Genomic DNA, 17,291 nt, shown 5'->3' with positions numbered 1-17,291 from the left:
AAACTTTGCCGCGGCAGCTCTAAGCGAATTTATTTATACTTAGTTATCGGCTCTCGGAAAAGTCATCTTTCTAACGTTTCGGTAAGTTGAATAATTAAATTTGTCAGCGGCGGTTGACACGACTAGGATTTTCTTCGGAATTTTCAATGGTGTCACGTCTCCCGCCCTTCCCCCGCAGAGCACCGAACCGCCCTCCTATTGTGTTAGCGCCATTCTCTGATTTGAATTATTTATTGTTTGATTGCCGCGAGATTATCTCAATTGTTTCTTACTCGATTTGAAAGCGGTGAATATTGAATTTGGAATCGTGTTTAAAGCTCGGTCGACCGACATTTGAAACACCAGCATTAGTTTGGGTTTGATTGACGCCATTTCTATTTATAATACGTTCATGTCTTTTACAGTATGTTTCAAAATTTAATAAGATATTTTTTAAAGTGACGAGATGGGTAAGGCAGTGTTCTTGATGGTGCGTAAATGAAACGCCCAGCACATAACAATGCTTTTCCGCTTAGGGTTCTTGGAAAACTCAAAATGTTGAGAGGCATCGCATTTGCTCTTTCCACTTTGAGATACATGATGTTAAGTCTGATTGGCCCACTAATGTCACTAGCTGCGGCGCCCGTCAGCCTCTGAAAAGAAATAATGCTTGCAAGTTACAGCATCACGACAGGAAAAGTTGCTGCTGTTGCAAGTAGCCGGCATTCTATGCAAAGAATTTCAAAAATGGACTTAAGATTAGGCTGTTACAGCTCAGAGAATTGCTGGATGTAAAATCAATTAAAGATTTTCTTGGGAATGATAGAAATTATGGGTATTGAAAAGTTCCTGCGAAACATACCTACAATATATATTGTTTTTAATCTATTAACAATCGAGGTTTTTTACCTTTTTGAAGAAACTGCGAGAAGTTAAAGGAAGAAAATTATATAATCGTCTAGACTTTGTTACATAATAAGATGGAGCAAGGACATTAATTCATGATGAAGGTAGTTATGAATTTTCCCAATGGTCTGTCTTGAATGAAAAGTTTGTTCCGATGGCATATATTGAAAAGTGGTATTCCACCGCTTCAAACCGGATATAATTGAATGGAAGCAGGGCGTTTTAAAATATGTCACTGTTTATTCAATTTATGAAGGTGAAAAATAAGGTATATTTCGTAAGAAAGCTACACGTGAACTATAAAGCTATTCATCTAACCGCACTCAATTTTTATATGCGCATTCGTTGTACAATGACGCAGTGGGAATATATTATAATATACAGTGTGTTGTACATTGTATATTAAATAAGATATTATGATAACATGTTGATATGGGTACGTGATATTGATAACGTGTTCATTATTATAATTAATTGGATTTTAATCTTGAATATTAGTTAATGATGCCTTGTATTATGACTTATGTGAATGACACGCTTCAGTTCGTTGAAACACAAGTATTAAGAGGACTCTGTAACTCTTCAACGAAAATGGTTATATTTTTAATATTTTAAACTAAAATTTAGTTTTATGAAGTAGGTACCTACATAATATGAAAAAAATATTTCAAAATCAGATAGTATATGTACTAAACACAGAAGCACTAGATATACAGTATTTTATTATAGTAAAATGTGATTCTATTTTTATTTCTAATATCTCCATAATTATTTTGGAATAAAATTTACGTCATTGTATAGGGATTTTAATTTTCTGGACACTAAAGCAGTAAACTTTATTCTTATGGCAATAATTATGTTCATTATTTCTATAATACTTATTATATTATGCAATTATTTTAAGTAGGTGTTGCCATTATATACAATTAGTTATTCCATAATTAATTATTTTTCTTTGTTTTTGACTATGATCTGACAGAAATCACTTTTAAGTTGGAACAACGATGATCATTCGTAACGCTTTCTGTCTCGAGAAATTAAAACGATAACAAGTAAAGTCGGCTTTGAATTCGCAGTTCCTACTGTTTCAATGTTTAACTAGCTGCTGCCCGTGACGTCTCTCGTGGACGTTTTAAGAAACAAAAATACTATATCTGCATCTTGCGTGATAATATGTAACCTATATCATGTTGCCACAACCTCTTGTTAATATTCGTACAAAATTTGAATTAAACCTATTAAGTTGTTTTTGGGTTTCGCTCGAACGTACATACCTACAGACAAACGGACAAACAACAAAACTTGTATGATTTTTTTTAGATTCGGTATTCTTTGTAGAACACACAGCAAGTATACTTAAAAAAATAGTCTTATAGTGAGATATATTAAGTAGTAGGTGCCTATGATCACAATCTTGGTTCAGTTCTTAAACAAACTTTTCCATAAGGGGTAAGACATAGTATTACAGATCATTTAAATTTAACCGTTAATTTTCTTTATTATGACTTCGAAACCTTCGATGAAATCATTGATTTTGACGCTAACAATAATTCGCAATAATTTCAATTATTTCCCATTCTCAGTCTGCACATTTAATAATCGCGTCTGTACATACAATATATATATATATATCTTGTGTAAGCGATGTGGAAACCATAGCTTTAAGAATCAGTGTCTGTTTGATTGTTCTCGCTAAGCTCACAAACGGTTTAATCAATGTGAATGCGGTTTTAACTGATGATTAGTGCAGGCTCACAAACGTAACACTACGATTTATTCCAGTTGGTACACAAACAAAATAACCGGAAAACTGCGAGTCGGACTTGCCCACCGTAGGTTTCGTATAATTTTAATATTAATGATTTAATTACAAATGTATAGTTTTCAGATTTTTCTGTCTATATTTGTGTCTAGTATAAGACGGTATTACTTACCAAATTTTATAAAAAAAAAACTATACACTACATGCTCTTTGAATTTTGATTCCCTTTAGATTGTCAAAATATACATTTTTTACGTCATGCCTATGGCCGTACCTTTTTTAACGGTAAGACCTGAGTATAGATATCGTTTTAATATCGTCGATACACGTTCCCGAGATAAAGGATTTTGACAGACAGACAGACAGACGTACAGACGGCACGGTCACGGCAATGTGACCTAATAAGGGTTCCGTTTTTTTCTTTTGAGGCATGTAAACCTAAGAAATACTAATATTATGTTAAATGATATAAGACGCCACTGTCTTTGCTGCCGTAGTCTGCGCCGCTTTTAAACAATATCTCATTCACCTTTGGTATCGATAATTGTTCGATGATCGATATTCTTAAAGATTTTGTTGAATCTGTATCAATTTCTAGCTTACATGAAACTCATCTATATTATATATAAGAGAGAATATTGTGTGTGTGTGTATGTATGTTCACTTTAAACTGGACAGTTAGCCCAATAAAATGAAACTTTGCACACATTTATTGGACAATATATAATAGGGGTCAATATAAATACGGATGAAGTCGCGGGAAACAGCTAGTAGAATATAATTCTGTCCCCTCTTACCATATTAGTAATATTAAAATGCATTTCGAACGTCTACGCTTGCATTTATAGTCGTGTGAATAATTCAACAGCATATATACATATATACACTTCCACGGCTCCTTACTATATATTCTGTGGATGAAGGTTGCCGCAAAATACGCGTCCACGATTTATTTATATCCAAATTATTGTCAGCTATTTACTTGAGTGTTTTTGTTAATATAAAACTACATTTGCAAGAATTGTTATTGCGTCTTATCATTATATGAGTATTTCACTGAGCATGTAGTTGAGATCCCTGCTAGATCGAATCAGAAATGAGGAGATCCATAGGAGTACCAAACTCACCGACATAACTTCGATGTTGCGAAACTGTAGTGGCAGTGGGCAGGGCACATAGCTCGACGGACAGATGGCCGTTGGGGCAGTAAAGTCGGAAGACGTAGTTTTGGTAGGCCCCTCATAAGATGGACCGACGATCTGGTCAAGATCGCCCGAGTAGGTTGGATGAGGGCAGCGCAAGACAGATCGTTATGGCGATCTTTGGGAGAGCCCATTGTACAGCAGTGGATGTCTTCCGGCTGAAATGGATGTGATTGAGAGCGTTGAGGAGAAAAGTTGTTGGTACGACAATATAAGTGTGTTTGATCACGTAGAAATGATTGATGAATCAGCACAAATTTACTCGGCAATGTGGGTTAGTGTTGGGTAAGTTCGAGCTAGGCATACATATGACGATCAGGTTGGGAGTTTATTAAAATAGACTAGTTTAGTAGTACTACGAACAAGAGAGCTTTTTTGAACGGGAATGGGAGAAGTCAGGCAAGTATATCAGGATCATAGTTGGTTAATGAAAGTCTGGAATCTCTGCCTTGCTCTATGGGGGAGGACGCGATTCTATATAATATGTATGTTGACACCCATTTATTAAACTGAAATAAAATTCACAGCAAAATTAATTTATTAAAAACAACGAACTAGGCGTTCAATCGTATTGCATAATATTATGACAACGATTTTTGCTCTTTAAAAAATAACAATGATTTAAATTTAAGCCTTTCCTAAAATCACTTCGTAGGTAAGTAAATGTTATGTTCAATAATTTAAAATATAACGTAGCAATTTAAGAGAAACCGACACTGATTAGTAGTGTTATGACCTAAATTGTAATAAAACGCATTGACAAAATATATTGTAATTTTAGTGATTATGTTGAAGTGACTGTATTGTAGCTTGTAATCATTTGTGGAATTAATTTATCTTTTTATATTATTTTGACATGTTAGCGTTATAGGACTTCAATTTACTTGTAAATAATTATGAACTAAATTGTTTGTATATTTGTGTGCGTTATGTTCATCTGTAATTGCACGAAACAGGATTTTTGGACTTTGTGTTACAATTTTATGAATTAACATACTTATTGTGTATTCTGTGTTGGTGGACCTTGAATAAATAAAGTAAAAATAGTTACTGTTAAATTGTTTTCCTGATTGAAATAAGTTCACTTTGATTAAAACTGTCGTATTTTCAAAATGTACACTTTATTTCGTAAATTGGTTTTGATTGTTTTAAAAGTCTTCAAAATTCATGTACGGTAAAAATAAAATGCATTGTCAAAGGAAGTTTATGTGGTTAAGTTTACGAAACTTAGCATAAATGAGTTTCGTTCGTCGCCAGGTCATTTCATGAAATAAATATTTTATTCAATGGAAATTTATCTTGAAAAAGACACACCTTAGTTCTTGCACCCGTTCAAGTCAGGTCTGAGGAATTAAATATATCCATATAATAAATAATATTGTTTAATATTAATAAATAATTATATTTGTTGAAGTTAAATGAGGTATAAAATATTTGTAGCCCACCTAGACAATTAAGAATTATAGTTAAGGGAGGCAATAAACACGGAAATCATAAGCCATTGGGTTCGGAGATTACATAAGATATTATAGCTGTAGAAATTCGACAAAATTTAAGTCTCAAAGGGGAGGACCGAGACGGTTAATTCACCCCATAAGGGTAGCGATGGCGCCAACAATCCCGCCGTTCACAAAATTCTAAGTAAAGTCTTCCTTTACACTCGCCCTGTTCAATTCCCTGTATAGTTTTGATAACAGTGACACAATTCCCACTCCGCTGTGTCGTTTGAAAACTGGATAGTCTTATTGGGTATTAATGAGATGAAAATTCTGTGAGACTTCACTTAACGGAGATATTAATATCATCACAGAGTAGAATAGAATTTTGTCCAAGAAATAATTAAAAATGTTGTCGTGTGTACTAATTAATATTAAGAGAAGAGATATGTTATTTATTAGTATTATGTTTGTCTGATTGTAATAAAGGAAATCTATTAAGATGTTAATGCACCTATTTATAATACCTGGATACACGATTCCTTACAAAAGTTATTCTTAAAACTACCCTCAATTCTTTATAATTATATAAAAACATCGATACTTCAAGATATCTAAAAACAATTTAGTGGCGAAGGTTTCCCAGTAAGACTAGTTTTCTTATACCACTTGTATTGGGAATTCCTCGCAACAAGAAATAAACTAACTACATTATAACTGAGTTACTTAATTATTACATATTACTTACTATTAGACATTATGTTTCACTCACAGGAGCGAAAGTAGTTTGTGTGTTCTAAGATATATAATGTAGTATATATACATATCTAATTATACATCATGTCATGTATATGTAAACCTTACTGCCTTAGGTTATATTTCACCGGGACACCACGCCACGCTCCTTTGCACAGGATGCCGGTTATGGGTACCACAACGGCGCCTATTTCTGCCATGAAGCAGCAATGTGTAAACATTACTGTGTTTCGGTCTGAAGGGCGCTTTAGCTAGTGAAATTAGTAGGCAAATGAGACTTAACATCTTATGTCTGAAGGTGACGAGCGCAATTGTAGTGCCGCTCAGAATTTTTTGGTTTTTCGAGAACCCTGAGCGGCACTGCATTGTAATGGGCAGGGCGTATCAATTACTATCAGATGAAGGTCCTGCTCGTCTCGTCCCTTACAAAACAGCGTGCATCCACCTAAAACCTCATACATGTACTCGTACCTTATCCCTCTGATATTACAAGAAGGAATGGGCATCGGTGATCAGTAACCATCAGGTGAACCCCATGCTCTCTTTTATCTTCCTATTGCCATAAAAATACTATACTTATAACAAACTGTCAAATGGATGCCTAATTACTTGATGTTAATAATTTCGTAGATGCTTTAGTGAATATAGTGAAAATGACTGACTTAGGACTTTAAATAAAAGAACACTTAGCTGTAATCAATGTATCATTTGAAAAAAATTCTAAATAAGATATTTTCTGTTTTATTTTATACATCCCTTTTAATCCTAAGGATTCGGAGGAGAATCTATGACATATAAAATATTTAGATATTCCTATCACCCATCCAAGACTGATCGAAAAGATAACCGTGTTAAATTATGCGTGAAAACTCTGGGTAAAATATTTTATATTCTACAGCGGAATTTCCGTTGGTTTTATGATTTAAGACAAAAAGTCCACATATTTGCGCGGAAAAGCGATGTCAGTAAGTGGCAGTTCTCACAGGGCACGGAGAAATTATTTATGGACTCTTTTATTGCTAAACTTCATTCGTTGTTGTGGTTGCTTTTATTCGTTTGACGGGAAAAAGTTGTGAGATTTTATTGCCGGTGAGAGATAGGATACGTTATTGCGCTAACTTTGAACAGTAGTTAAAATTAAAATAGATTTTTTGCGGTCAGTTGGGTTCATAACTTTGCATTCTTGCAGTTGAACACAGCTATTATAAATTTTGCTGGACTATCCAAATTTGCGCGGGAGTCATCAGTCTTCATATAATATATACGTGCAGTTTTCCTGTCGGTTATTTATTTTAATGATTTTCCTGGATCTCTTTTTAAGATGAGTAATGGAGCTGTTGTGTAACTTTGACAAATACCTTAAGAGTTAAGTAGCTATTTAATGGTTATAAGGTATAACATTAAACTTAACACATTGCTGTTGGAAAAAGCGACTATGCTAACATAATATAACAATATCTGGACGACCGAGCCTTGCTCGGATTTTTATGAAGTTACAAAAAAAAACTAATAGGACATCTGGATTCGAACCGGGGTCTTCTGTTTTCCGGATCACCCAATGTCCCATCTGAACTATTATAGTATTGTATATGGTGGCGAAATCTACCATTGTATTCTAATCTTATTGTAGCAGTTTCTCATTAAAACACGGATAAAACTACATTTTTTAAAATTGAAACCTAGCTTGATCAATTTCTGGCCCCCGAAACTACCTGTATACTAAATTTCATTAAAATCCTTGGAGCCGTTTCCGAGATTCAGATTATATATATATATATATACAAGAATAGCTCGCTTAAAGATATAAGATAAGTGTTTGCAATGCGTTACTAACTACGCTTTTATCTTTCAGAATTCGATCAGGCACAATCTATCACTTCACAATCGGTTCATGCGAGTGCAGAATGAAGGCACAGGAAAATCTTCGTGGTGGATGATCAATCCAGACGCCAAGCCAGGGAAATCGGTGAGACGACGTGCCCTGTCTATGGAAACGTCGAAGACAGAGAAGCGACGAGGGCGAGTTAAAAAGAAGGTAAAAATTGTTATTGATTGATAGTTACATGTCTCATTATACAAAGGGTATCAATGTATTTTATAGAGTATTCCATTCCACGATGTCTTTGTCCATATCATAAATTCTAAAGATTTCACTAAGTTATTGGAAGGATTCGTTTCATTATAACGGGACTTTTTTATATAAGAGGAGGCAAACTTGCAAGAGGAGACTTTTGCGATGAGGAGTGGTCAGGCAACCCTCGGATGCCGGAATGGACATCCACATCAACAGGTGTCAAGAAATGCGTTGCCGGCCTTTAATGATAATATATAATGGAAGAGTATGCTCTTTTCTTGAAGGTCCCTAAGTCGTATCGGTTCGGGAAAATTGGCCCGTAATTGATTCTACAAAGTGGCTTTGTGAGGCAAGAAATTTCTTGCAAAACGCGCGGTTGTGGAATGCCAGACGTCAGCATGATGCGGGTGGCATTTAGAATTTTGACGTTATGTCTCCTCTAAGCACTCCTCGTCATAAATGCGGTAGAAGATGCAGAGAGAACCCACGTCTCTACGCAACGCCAAAGAGTCAAGCCACTCGGGGATGACTTGATCGTCGATGATTCGAGCCGCTCTTCTTTGTTTGCGGTCAAATGGAAAAAGCTGGTACTGGGGAGCGCTCGCCCAGAGGTGGGAACAGTTCTCTATTTGTGGCCGAATTTGCGCCTTATATAGTTGCGGGCAATGGCTTATAGTGAAGTACTGATCGCCTGTCGTGTTCAGTATATATCTATAATATATTATTTAATTTTAATATTAATCATTTTAACACCCATTTGAAAAGTTGTGCCAGGCTATTTTAAAAATTCTTACATTAAGTCTTCTTACATTAATTGATATTTATTCCACGAACTCCTGGTGGCGATTGATTCATACCAAACAAACAATATATCATTAATCATATCATCAGTATGATTTACTGTCATTTAATCAATATTGTCTTTACCTCACATGAGTTTTATTTTGGGTTACTTAAACATTTTCAGTTAAATCTTATCAAGGTTCACTATGTTAAGTTGTTTAAGAAACTTCACTTCCAAAAATAAATTTTCGGGTCTGCAAAAATTTTTTTGTAATCACCTATACTCACTTATACTCATATGCATATTGTATTCGTGCAGCAGGCCATCGTCGTGTTTCTTAACATTCATGACATTTACACATCTTAAGTATAATATTATTCAAGGTAAAAGCAAAACCAGTAGATACATTAAACGTAATAGAAAAAAAAATATTTTATCAAAGGTTACCATCTTATAGTATATTTCTTGTTCAAAGAGTATTATGTGTGATATTATTAAAATTAAATTTGTTGACAGCCCGATGCATTAAGGAATGGCATAACCGCTGACACGACACCAAGCCCGAGCAGTTCAATATCAGAAAGTCACGACATCTTCCCAGACTCTCCTGTACCACAAAGGTGAATATTCCGCTAACATTAAATACACATTCGTTAAATAGACTGTATAGCAGTAGGTATAGCATCTAGACTAGTTGCTTCTTTGTTACATACCACAGATGTATCTGTAAAAATAGTGGCAAGACGCCAAGGAAGCTAACGGTTATGAGTTTCAGGATGCGATACTAATTCGACTTTAAAGGTATAATAATTTTGTGTACGGATAATGCAATCGCACGTATTGCCAAGTCAGAAGACGTAGATCAAACAGGTTATATTGTTGGGGAAAATATGTGCTCCATTTAATAAAACTGCGTGCGTCGTGTTTAAATTGTATAAATCTTAACTTGTTAAGCTTTAAGATTTATATTTTTTTGTCATTTTATTTCCCATTGCCAATCTCATTACTAACATACTTCATATATATAAAGCCACCAAAAGAAATGGAAGTTTTTTCCCATTTATTGCGACCAATATATCCAAAATTATTGTCCGACTAAAGCAATATCCTGCTAGAACTCGCAGCGATAATAATATATTTATTCTGTCCATTTGGTCCATTATGATGATCGCATCATTTGGTATCTGAGATTATACGTTAGAGGACTTTCAGAGAGACATTAGATTTGCATGTTCCATTATAGTATAATAAAAGAACATAGAAATAGTTGACGTAGCGAACATTTATTTAGGCTGAAATTTTTCGTTATTTGCAACGCGAGTGTTGTCAACCGATTATCAACAATGCTTGACACCACTCGGGTTAATATTATGTTTTTTGACGCTTGTTCGCTTTGGCGGCAGTTCTAGCGGATTTCAGTTGTCACCGGACTTCCGTCAAAGGGCATCCTCAAACGCATCTTCTTGTGGACGTCTTTCTCCTATACCTTCAATGATACACTCGGAACCAGCCTGGGATACAGATTATCCTTCGGATTTCACAACGAATACAGACTTTTCCCTAGCCGACTACGCGCAGGAAGAGTTGGCGGGCACTTTGGCAGATTCAATGAAGCTACACGGAGATCCTTTCTTAAATACGTAAGTGTTAGCTGCTTATTATTATCATTTTGCTATAGAAAGCTTTGCTTGATCTAGATACATATTATGGGAGTCCTTAAAACTTGTACAAGCTTATAAAGAAAATTCTACTGTACCAAATCATCTCTGATTGTTTTTTTTTCGGGTATTACAATTTGCTAGTCATCCTGGGTAAATTTCTAGAGTAATCTTGAAATTCAATAAAAAGGGTAAAAATATTTATGTTCTTTAAAAGTCAACGCCCCTGAACTATTGAAGCGACCTGTCTATTCTTTAAAAAAGAAACAAATTGTATATAATTGCAAAATGATTGCACAAGAGTCTCAAATATCTGTTACATCCAGAGTTACCTTTTTATCTCCTCCGAATAATTGATCGCTAACTTACAAATATTCCTCGATGTCCAGGTACGTCCCCACCACGTCGTCGTCGGGTAACTACCGCTACTCGTACGGCAGCTGCCCGCGTCACCCGCACGGCGGCTGTGCTTGTGCATCACTGTACCCCGCGCACCCCGCACACCCGCACTTCACACTTGAACACTTCGTCAGACCACCGCTGCCCGCCGATTCGGCTGATATTATGCAGACAGGTAAGAGTAGCGAATGGGCTGTCAATCCAGAAAATTAATATAGAACTCCCAAACAAGGCTTACAACTGGATTATTAACATTGACCGTTAATAAACCGGTTCGTATATATTACTATCCTGTGTTTTCGAGTGTATATTTTTAAGGAGTGTTTTATTAACCCTTATTTAACGGGTTATTTTTGGAGAATCGAAACAAGACGGATCTACGGTATAAATGGTAGACCATGCACTCGCCTCGTATGGAAATGTGATCAGTGTTTATCAAAAATAAAATATATTTGAAATCGTTCTGATTCGAATAACTTGGCGAAGAAGATAGGTGGAAGAAACCATCACTGGCTTATTAACCATTATAGTGAACTTAAATAACCATAGACCGTAAAAGAGATATGATCAAAGCCGTTTATAAAATTGTGAATGTGTCCCTTACCGTAATTAACGAAAAACAATTTTAAACACCAATTGGCTAACCATTTAAGCTTATTGTAAATGAAGAATTTGACTACTCTATTAAAACAAAATAAAAAATGCGTTTTATTTAGGTACGATAATATGTTAGTTTTTTAGTTTGTAGGCACTATTGTGACGTCACTGCACTACACTCTTTTCTATTTTTAAATATATTTATTTTATTTCCTCTTGTTATATATAGCATTAGCAAGAGACACGCTATCGTCGACATTGGACTTGTCTAACAGCGTACTTGTTGATAGTGTAGTATCCTAATTTTATCAATGTTATCCAATGACGTTTACTTTTATACACATAATGTCGTTCGCAGTCTGATAACGGAACGGCAAAAGTGTGCTTAAAGACCTTGTAAGCATGCTTTTCTCCTTAGTCGTGTGTCAACTGTCACTATCGGAATCGGGTTCTAACCTTAATTTTAAATTAACATTGCTGCTTTTTGATCTGATATTTGATATTTTAAACAACTGAGTAAATGCGGCAGCGTATAGATATAGCAGTCGATTAGCTTAATTGTGGTGTAATTTGTGGTATGTTTCATATTTCGGCTTCGTTTTTATACCACGTAATTTTTCTATATGTATAGAACGTAATTGATATTACCAAATGACGTGATGACAAGTTTAAAAGGTGCACGTGTGCTTATACATTATGTAATACGATTTCCTGCTAACTGATTTCTTAACTTACCGTAAATACTTCTTAGAAGATAATTTATGCAAACTTTTGCAGAGAACAGCCAAACTCAGATGGTGACCACCTCGGACGCGACGCTGATGAACGGAGGAATGATGGTGCAGACTTCCATGGGACCCACCACGGTGATGGGCCAGATAATGGGCGCGCTGAACACTGGCCTTGCAGAGGACATTAATATTGAAGCTCTCGAACATAGCTTCGATTGTAACGTTGACGAGGTGAGTGTCGCATTACAATGGTCAATTGATATTCTGATCGTCGATTGTCGGCCCTTAATAGACGCTACTTAACTAAGTACTACTGGAATATATATATGTATTATGTAGGTACGTATACAAAGTATCTATTTTAAGCGTCTGTGTCGCAATAGGGTGAACCGTTGACTCTCACCACGGAACCCACGTTTCGATCTTCGCCCGCGACGTACCAACCTGTTTTCGATTTTCGAATTCCTATGTTGGTACGTTTATTAGACACTTTATAAGGTCGGCAACGCTCTTGTAATTCTTCTGGTGTTACAAGAGATTATGAGCCCCGATGATCACTTACCTCAGATCATTTCATTATCCATTTGACCGCGTACAACGCAGAGCAGCTTGAATTGTCGCCCAGGAACCCAGTGATCTGTGAAGGTCTGGATCACTTGGCGTTGCGTAGGGACGTCGCTTCATTATGTGTCTTCTACCGCATTTATCATGGGGAGTGTTCCGAAGAGCTGTTTCACCTGTTTCCTGTTTCCTGTCGCCGAATTCTACCTTCTCACGACACGCCACAAGTTAGGATAACATCCCCACCATCTGGACGTGTGGCGGTCCTCCACAGTTCGGTTTTCAGGGAGCTTTCTTCCACGTACTGCAAAGTTTCGACAGCTTTTGCAAACTTCTTTGTAAGGTGGTTCCGGGACGACACGACATGGGTACCTTCAAAAAAAGCGCGCACACCTTCCTTAAAGGCCAGGAACGCTTCTGTGATTCCTCTGGCGTTTCAAGCGGTGATCACTTAACACCAGGTGACCTGTATGCTCGTTTGTCCTCCTTTTTCATAAAAAAATAACTTGTGCGCTAGTTTTAAGTACTACTATGCACATAATACTTTAAATTAAATACACCTTTTTTAATTAATACGTATCATCATAACATACTGTGTCCGTGATCTAATTGTATTATTTTTTATAATATATACACGATGTAAATAATCGTAAGTCATGTCAAGATATATAATAGTTTTTAGAATTTTTGTCTGCTTCTGTGTGTTGATCGCTATTATATTGTGGTTAGCTGCCCGAAGCATTACCTACCACAGTTTACATTCTTTGCAAATTGCGGCATAAATGTTTACGTTTGGGCTCTTTATCGTGCGATTTGCGGTTTTTAAATAATCCTAAACCATATTCCTATTTGAAATAAACAAAAGTATCCATATCGATGTATTATGTGATACAAAGAGGTGCTACTGCATGAGTGTTTACAACTTAATCGTAAGCACATATGAAGCCCATTATAGAACAATATTACGGGCACTATTCTGTCATTTTCTGGTCAAGCGAACCATTGCCTATGTAATCAGAAACTACCCTCACCCACGCAAATGATGCCAGCCTGCATAGTTCCGCCTAAATATTTTATATTTAGAGTCAGAAAATGTTAGATATTCTTTATATTAAATTATCCTTGATACATATTTCTGTACAGGTCATTAAACACGAGCTCAGTATGGACGGCAGCCTGGACTTCAACTTCCCGCAGCAACACACAGCGATGGCTGCAGAAGCCGAGAGCCATTTCGTGGCCCCCGCCCCTCCTGTACCCACTACCTTGTCTGGGGGGGGACAACGTACGCCATACACTGTCGCCCCTTCTTGGGTACACTGAATCATACAAACCAACTACAAATTACAACTCATTTATATAAAAATATACTTTAGGAAAAACTTTTGCGCAGGTTTAAATTGGGAATAATAATTGAGCTGAGACAGAACTCAGTTACAATGGAGGTCAAATTTAAGTCAATTTAAAGCTTATCTTAAAAGGGGGGGTTTTTCGTTTATTCAATAAGGATATTATGGCCATTTGTTTTGGACGTAATTTTTTTCCTATGTACATAGTTCGATTAGAAAGTAGACTTCGATGTTTTTATAATGTTAAAATAGTGCTAAGGTTAACCTTTAGGTGTCAGCTGTGTTAGTGTTAGTCGGATGTGGGCGTGAAAGGGCGGGGTGCGGGGGGATGGCTTCGTGTATGGATTATTGAAGGTAGGCACACCACACTTAATTTTAATCACAATTTTCTTCCAGGTGCACTTAACATTAATGTGATTATATTAACTATATATACTGTGAAATATAAAATATATCATAATCTCAATGACTTACATACTTTCCACCTACTTAGAGACAGGGCTAAAGTTATTGAGCGTACTTGTTTTGATCACTACATTAGTAAAATTGAAAATGATATATCTAATAATCCCAAGGCATTTTGGTCCTTTATGAAAAGTAAACGTAATTGTTCAAATATACCATCTAATATGATCTATGGAGACACTGAAGGCAATAAAGGACAGGACATTTGTGAGCTTTTCTCAAGATATTTTTATTCGACTTTCCAAGAATCCACTACCACATCCAAATCCTATAATTGTTCAGATGAATCTATTATTAGTAATATAAGTTCTATCGAAATTGATAATAAACAAATAGAAAAGCTCTTAAAATCACTTGATCTAAATAAATCACCTGGGCCAGATAGTTTACCAGCACTGTTCCTCGTCAAATGTTCTGAAGTATTGGCATTACCTGTCACCTTGCTTTTTAAGGGATCAATTAATGAAGGTATCATGCCGATCAGGTGGAAGGCGACATTCATATCACCTATACATAAAAAAGGTCAGAAAGACAAAGTGGAAAACTATCGACCCATTTCAAAATTATGTCTTCTTGCCAAAGTGTTTGAGCGCATCATCTATAATCAACTTTACCCTAGCCTTAAAAATGTGTTAAACCAACAACAGCATGGTTTTATAAAAGGAAGATCAACGGTTACTAATTTACTTGTTTTCACTGACTTCTTAACTGATTGCATGGACGGTGGTCAACAAATTGACGTTGTGTATACAGATTACACCAAAGCTTTCGACCGCATAGATCATAGAATCCTTCTTCAGAAACTTGCTGGTCTTGGTATTAGGGGTAACTTATTTAGATGGTTAAGTTCGTACGTAAAAAACAGAACTCAGGCAGTTGTTTTAAATGGCTACACCTCCTCATGGATCACGATACCTTCTGGAGTTCCTCAGGGCTCACTCCTAGATCCTTTATTAATCTGTTTCATAAATGACATCGATACATGCTTTCATCATTCCAATTATTTACTTTTCGCTGACGACATGAAGATATTTCGGCCTATCAACGATATCTATGACGTTGATCTCCTTCAGGAAGATCTTAATAGACTAGCAACATATTGCAGTAATAATAAGCTTTAGCTTAATATACCTAAATGTCTTTTTATAAGTTTTTCCCGTAAAAAGCTAATCATCAAATTTAATTATACTATAAATAATCAATTTCTATTGCGGGTCGATTGTGTCACAGATCTAGGTGTAGCTCTTGACTGCAAGCTAACTTACGAATGTCACATCGACAATATTGTAAATAAGGCATCACAAGCACTTGGGTTTATAATACGTTCAGCGAACTGCTTCAAGAGAATGAAAACATTAAAAATTATTTTTTGCGCTTATGTTCGTAGTCATTTAGAGTATGCTAGTCAAATCTGGAATCCGGTATATATGATACATAGTAAAAGAATTGAACAAATACAGAAAAAATTTACGAGATTTTTAAATTATAAGTTCAGAATTCCCAAAACAGATTACAAAACTCGGTGTACCCGATTTCATCTCCTACCATTAACACTCCGTAGATCCATGGCTGATATTACGACTTATGAAAATTGCTCAGGGTAAGATTGACAGTCCAACCTTGTTATCTAAAATAAACTTCAATATACCGTACCAACATTCTAGAAAAAAGAATCTCCTCCATATTCCACTCATGCGCACAAACTATAGATCACACTCCTTTATACCACGTACTTCGTATAATTTTAACAAACTAAAATCATCCGAAATAGATCTTTTTTGTTCCAGTTTAGGTAGTGTTAAGAAACATATTATACAAGATTATTTGCAAGTCACAGAAAACTAATACAATGACAACATAATATATGTATACTTTAAGTCAATTTAAATTGCAAAAAAGCGTAGTTAACTAGTACATAGTAATGCCTTTAATTAGTTTAAGCATTTGTAAAAACGTAAAAAAAAAATACTATTTAATACCTATTTGTGGAGGCTTTTAATTGGCCTATATATAAACATGTAGATATATGTTTTTGTATTGACGGCTGTTAGCCACCCTATGAAAATAAAAATAAAATAAAATATATTGAAATCTTCAAAAATGTGATCATCATTATTCAATTTTTATTTTATCTTCGAACACAGAAGAGATTTACAAGTTTAAGGCGAATACGTGCAGTTCGCACTTCACGGTACTAAAATTTGTTCAGAGCTAGTTCGGAATGTAATTAATAAATATACTTGAATAACAAACAGAGGGGATGGAACCAGTAACCCGTAACACGCCAGGCTGACACGTATACCACTTCACCAGAGGTGTGATACACTCACTACATTCATCTGTCCCTAGTTTATCTACGACTTATTTTATCGAAAGCAGCAAATGATTGACATTAACTCATATCTGATAGACCTTAGAATCATATATTGCTATTGTGATGACAAATTACAATTATTAATTCTTAGTCAAAGTTATATTATCAATACAGGGATGTTATTTATTTTATTTGGCGAGTATCGCGTGACTTTAAAGCGTCTCAAATAAGACTTATTATCTTACAAAAAACAGAATTAAGCCATCCTTTTCATGTTTTAACTGTGCCGTACTGTAGACTTCTTTCAGTCATTTTGTA

The 17,291-nt window shown here is 35.5% G+C and overlaps 1 protein-coding gene across 1 annotated transcript in view; it reads left to right on the top strand.

The window, feature by feature from the left end:
* LOC126967181 (forkhead box protein O) overlaps positions 1–17,291 on the top strand; it is a 126,005-nt gene that overhangs the window by 83,935 nt on the left and 24,779 nt on the right. Inside the window, exons 3-8 of the mRNA XM_050811658.1 lie at positions 7,894–8,076; positions 9,416–9,519; positions 10,303–10,539; positions 10,947–11,131; positions 12,331–12,515; positions 13,989–14,548. Coding sequence (XP_050667615.1) covers positions 7,894–8,076; positions 9,416–9,519; positions 10,303–10,539; positions 10,947–11,131; positions 12,331–12,515; positions 13,989–14,168 — 1,074 coding nt within the window. The 3' untranslated portion in view covers positions 14,169–14,548. The remainder of the gene's footprint in view (positions 1–7,893; positions 8,077–9,415; positions 9,520–10,302; positions 10,540–10,946; positions 11,132–12,330; positions 12,516–13,988; positions 14,549–17,291) is intronic.

This window comes from Leptidea sinapis, chromosome 12 (assembly GCF_905404315.1).
Source record: "Leptidea sinapis chromosome 12, ilLepSina1.1, whole genome shotgun sequence".
Lineage (NCBI taxonomy): Eukaryota > Metazoa > Arthropoda > Insecta > Lepidoptera > Pieridae > Leptidea > Leptidea sinapis.
This window is presented reverse-complemented; position numbering and strand designations above follow the sequence as displayed.